Source organism: Ictalurus punctatus, chromosome 13 (assembly GCF_001660625.3).
Source record: "Ictalurus punctatus breed USDA103 chromosome 13, Coco_2.0, whole genome shotgun sequence".
NCBI lineage: Eukaryota > Metazoa > Chordata > Actinopteri > Siluriformes > Ictaluridae > Ictalurus > Ictalurus punctatus.
This window is the reverse complement of record NC_030428.2, coordinates 27,456,247-27,460,657: the sequence shown is the minus strand read 5'-3', so window position 1 is coordinate 27,460,657 and position 4,411 is coordinate 27,456,247. Positions and strand designations below refer to the sequence as shown.

Genomic DNA, 4,411 nt, shown 5'->3' with positions numbered 1-4,411 from the left:
CGCCTTTTCTAGCCATCTATCTGCTTATTTATTTGTTTGTTTATTTGTTTAATTTTTTTTTGTGGTGCAAAACAAAAGCAGACAATACTACAGAACTATGGGTAGTTTCCCGCGTGTGTAATAATGACAATAAGACCATAAAATAATCGCATAAATAAATGTAATAAATATCTAAATGCATCCCATTAATCGCATAGGCTCCCCCCCCCCCCCCCCCCCCCCACAGTATTATATCTTTGCATTTATAATTGACATAATTATGAATATTTTACAGACTTTCAGAACATTAGCTTTCAATGTTATATTTGATTGTTTATATCTCTCGGGTATGTGCAATTTGAAGAAGAAGAAGAAGAAGAAGAAGAAGAAGAAGGTGATGGGAATAATGAAGAAGACATATCAAAACTAAAGAGGGAAAAGATAAAGGCGATGATGGAAAAGAAAAAGACAAAGTAAAAGTTGAAGAGGAAGAAAAACAATGGAGTAGCAGTAGTAGACGATGTAGAAGAAGGAAGAAGAAGATGAAGAAAAAGAAGGAAGAAGGATGAGGATAATGGTGATGATGTAAAAGATGAAAGAAGAAGTAGAAGAAGAAGAAGATGACGATGATGAAGTAAAAGATGAAAGAAGAAGAAAAAGAAGATGATGATGAAGTAAAAGATGAAAGAAGAAGAAGAAGAAGATGATGATGATGAAGTAAATGATGAAAGAAGAAGATAATGATGATGAAGTAAAAGATGAAGGAAGAAAAAGAAGAAGAAGATGATGATGATGATCATGAAGTAAAAGATGAAGAAGAAGATGATGATGAAGTAAAAGATGAAAGAAGATGATGGTGATGATGATGAAGTAAAAGATGAAGAAGAAAAAGAAGAAGATGATGATGAAGTAAAAGATGAAAGAAGAAAAAGAAGATGGTCAAGTAAAAGATGAAAGAAGAAGATGATGATGAAGAAGTAAAAGATGAAAGAAGAAGAAGATGATGATGATGAAGTAAAAGAAGAAGAAGAAGAAGAAGAAGAAGAAGAAGGTGTTGTGTTGTTGTATGGTTGTGAACATTACAAGGGGAATGTACTAGAAGTTTCCTTCCCCCTGTGTCCTCCTTAGCATTTCCACTCCCTCCCTCGTGCTGTTTGACACTTTCAGCTCTAGAGGGCGACAAAACATCAGTTAAAGCTCAGCACTTCATGAACCTTCAGTCCCTACTGGATTCCCGGCTCTCCCTCCTTCCGGCTCTCTGTTCCCGGGCATCGGATCTACCTGGAGTCGGGTGTTGCTAATAAACTGGCCACCGAAAGGCTTTCCACACAGCTTCCATATATTTGTACTCAGTTTCCCACGAGGCTTTGCGCGCTCATGAGCTGTGATTGCTGCTGATGCAGAGGCTCAGAGCGGCGCTGTCACACGCCCATGCAGAGCGCAACAACACACACACACACACACACACACACTCCCATCAGACATTCACTGCGCTCATCTGTTCCGCAGGACCTGTACTGCTCCGGAGCGCACCAGCGCGACTGGGATTGCTCTGATCCGTGTGCATTTTTGGATTGACCTTGCGTGTGTGTGTGTGTGTGTGTGTGTGTGTGTGTGTGTGTGTGTGTGATGCGCTCTCTGAGCTGATCAGCTCGGCTGCAGCAGTGTAACCGGAGTGGAGACGGAGCCGCGCACCACCATGAGCACCGGTGAGTGTTACAGGGCTGGATCTTTTCATTAATATGCATTTAATACTGAAATGTTGAGTGTGTGTGTGTGTGTGTGTGTGTGTGTGTGTGTGTGTGCGTAAACTGTCATCTCTGCCTTACAGGCCAGTTACGCAGATTTGCCTTTAAGAGCAGCTGCTCTGCTTGTTTTCCTATTGTGAAGTGTGTGTGTGTGTGTGTGTGTGTGTGTGTGTGTTGCAGGTTGCGCAATACATCACCAGTGTATGATTATAGCAGTATGGATGTTAGAGTAGAGCAGGGCGATATGATCATAACGATACCGATGTCACGATAAAGCGATGGACTCGTTCATGATGCCCTTCTCGGAGAGTGTCGAAGGTATCACGAGATCTTCGACCGTGTGGCACGCAGCCGATCCGATACTACGACGTGTCTGTAATCATTCATCGCTTGCAGACAATGGTTTCGAAACCGCTTTGCAGATATTGCAGTGCGTAAAATGATAATAATAGTCTTCGTGCTGCGATCCTGAGCTCCTGTCTGTCTGGAGTTTGCTCTCTCCGTGTCTGCGTGGGTTTCCTCAGGGGTCCGCGGTGTCCTCCGATTGCCCGAGTCGGGGGCGTAACCTGGGCGTAACCTGGCATGGGCGTTGGGGGCTGTAGCCCTGAAGATGTTTTCTTCAGCTCTGGGTAAATCTCCACTCGGAGGCGAGACCAATCAGACGGGGTTTACTGGACCATACGTGGAAATACTCGTCTCTTATTGGCTGAGCGTTCTCAATTCTGCCAAACGCTAGCTAACACAGTCAGTTTGTGTGAGGGGGAAAATGGATATATGCCAATTATTATTGTTATTATTATTATTATTATTACCAGTAAAAGGGTTGAAACTGAAACAGGAAGTTCCTCTGATGCTGAGCAGGAAAACAAGGTCTATACGAGTCCCAGTTTACGTGAACGTGACATGAGCAGAGCAGAAGGACAGATAATGTACTCTGCATGGCACTGTAGTAGCTAAACCCATACACTGATAGCTTAGCTGTTCCTCCACTTGACTAGCGACGCCAAACTAGCCTATTCTCGTGTTAGATATCCAACAGTGATAACACCTGAGGCAAGATTGATGATAAATCCAAATTTTTGTCCAAATTTCAAATTTGATGGAGAAGAATCTGGGCTCAGCGAGAGATGATTAACAGTCCAGCTATTGCACTTGGCCCAAGGCTATGCTAAATCGTGCGGTACCGATTCTATACGTACTGGGACGTGCGGTTCAGTACAAACTGAAGGAGCTAGTTTGTGAATAGTGGACTTGTCGGTCGTGAAGGAAACGAACAGACTAGGTGAAGGAACGAGGACGTGCCGGGTCTCTGATACATGCCTGTCGTTCGTTCAGTTCATCACCCTTTCAACAAGAAGAGAAAGAGAAAGAGGGCGGGGCAGTGCATTTGAAGCGTGTGTAGCACTAAGACAAGCCTTATGTGTTGTTGTTGTTGTTGTGTTGTATCCGTAGCATAATCCGCTATACACAGATGTGTCAAACTGGCTGAGGGCTGCCTTAAAATTATGGTGGCATTGAAAACTACTTTATTTATTTATTTATTTATTTATTTACTTCAAATTACAACCGTATCTTCATTTGTTGCTGCTCTCTGAAAACTAGCCTGCACTGACTGATATGTTTTTCTTGGAAATAAAATCACCAGACTTTTTCTTTGTGGACTGGACACGTCGATTTGAATATATTATCTCTTGAAAACTTGTTGTTCATAAACGAACGTATTGAGCGATTGGAACAATGGCTGCGCTGGAAATCGCGTACTGTTACCGGACCTACTGCTCGTCACAGTACGAACCGGTCAGTACAAGTGTGTAGCATGAATACAATCCGGATGTACTATATCCGCCATGTTGGTATTGTCATGTGACTTTATGTGATTTTGGATTCTGACAGCTCTTCCGCGCCAGTCCTATTGCCTTATGGGATAGCGCAGTGTCCATTGGTTCCACACTAACGGAATCTCAGTGCGTCATCCGGGGATTTCTCGCCTACTGTTTTATGGATGCTGAGAATTCTGACATACGACTCCTTTAACGAACTGCATTTTGCCTACTATACGGTATAGCAATAGGGATATTCGGATGCAGCCCCTGACTTACTCATAATATCTAAAAAAAGACTCACTGGTGCCAACTACTGTTGTAATTTAGCATAGGTATAAGAGATAGGATCACTGAACGAATCTTTTTGCTGAACGGGATCAAAAGAGTCGAGTCACTGGGATGAATCAAAATGACCACCGCTAATAATACACTCAGAGGAAAAAGTGCTATCTGCCTCCTTCCACATACACATCAGCTCATAGATGCCTATGATTGGCTAATGATTAACAGGGCAGAGAGAGTATGCCCCTCCCACTCAGAGCACACGGCCAATTTTGCTCTTTACGCATGGCCGTGACATCATCGGGATTCGTAAACTGTACATTTACTACCTAAATTTAGGAAAAGCAGGTCAGAGGATAGAGGACGTACTGTAGGAACACCTCCAACATCTGATGTGGCAAAATATAAACGAGACATCAGTTCATACCTCGGCAGCTTAAATCCAGAATAATGAACTGCTGTTTACGGATCAGTGGTGGATTTGTGGATTAGTGGTCTTGGGTTAAGCCTGTGAACTTCAGGTAGCAGGTCTGTAATGTTTTCACCAGCAGTGGCATGGATTTATTGATCAGTGAGATG

At 43.1% G+C, this 4,411-nt stretch overlaps 1 protein-coding gene across 1 annotated transcript in view; it reads left to right on the top strand.

Annotated features, from left to right (window-relative positions):
- The first annotated feature begins 1,018 nt into the window (after positions 1 to 1,018).
- The window catches only part of ablim2 (actin binding LIM protein family, member 2), a 105,820-nt gene continuing 102,427 nt past the window's right edge, over positions 1,019 to 4,411 (top strand). The window contains exon 1 of the mRNA XM_053685207.1: positions 1,019 to 1,688. Coding sequence (XP_053541182.1) covers positions 1,679 to 1,688 — 10 coding nt within the window. The 5' untranslated portion in view covers positions 1,019 to 1,678. The remainder of the gene's footprint in view (positions 1,689 to 4,411) is intronic.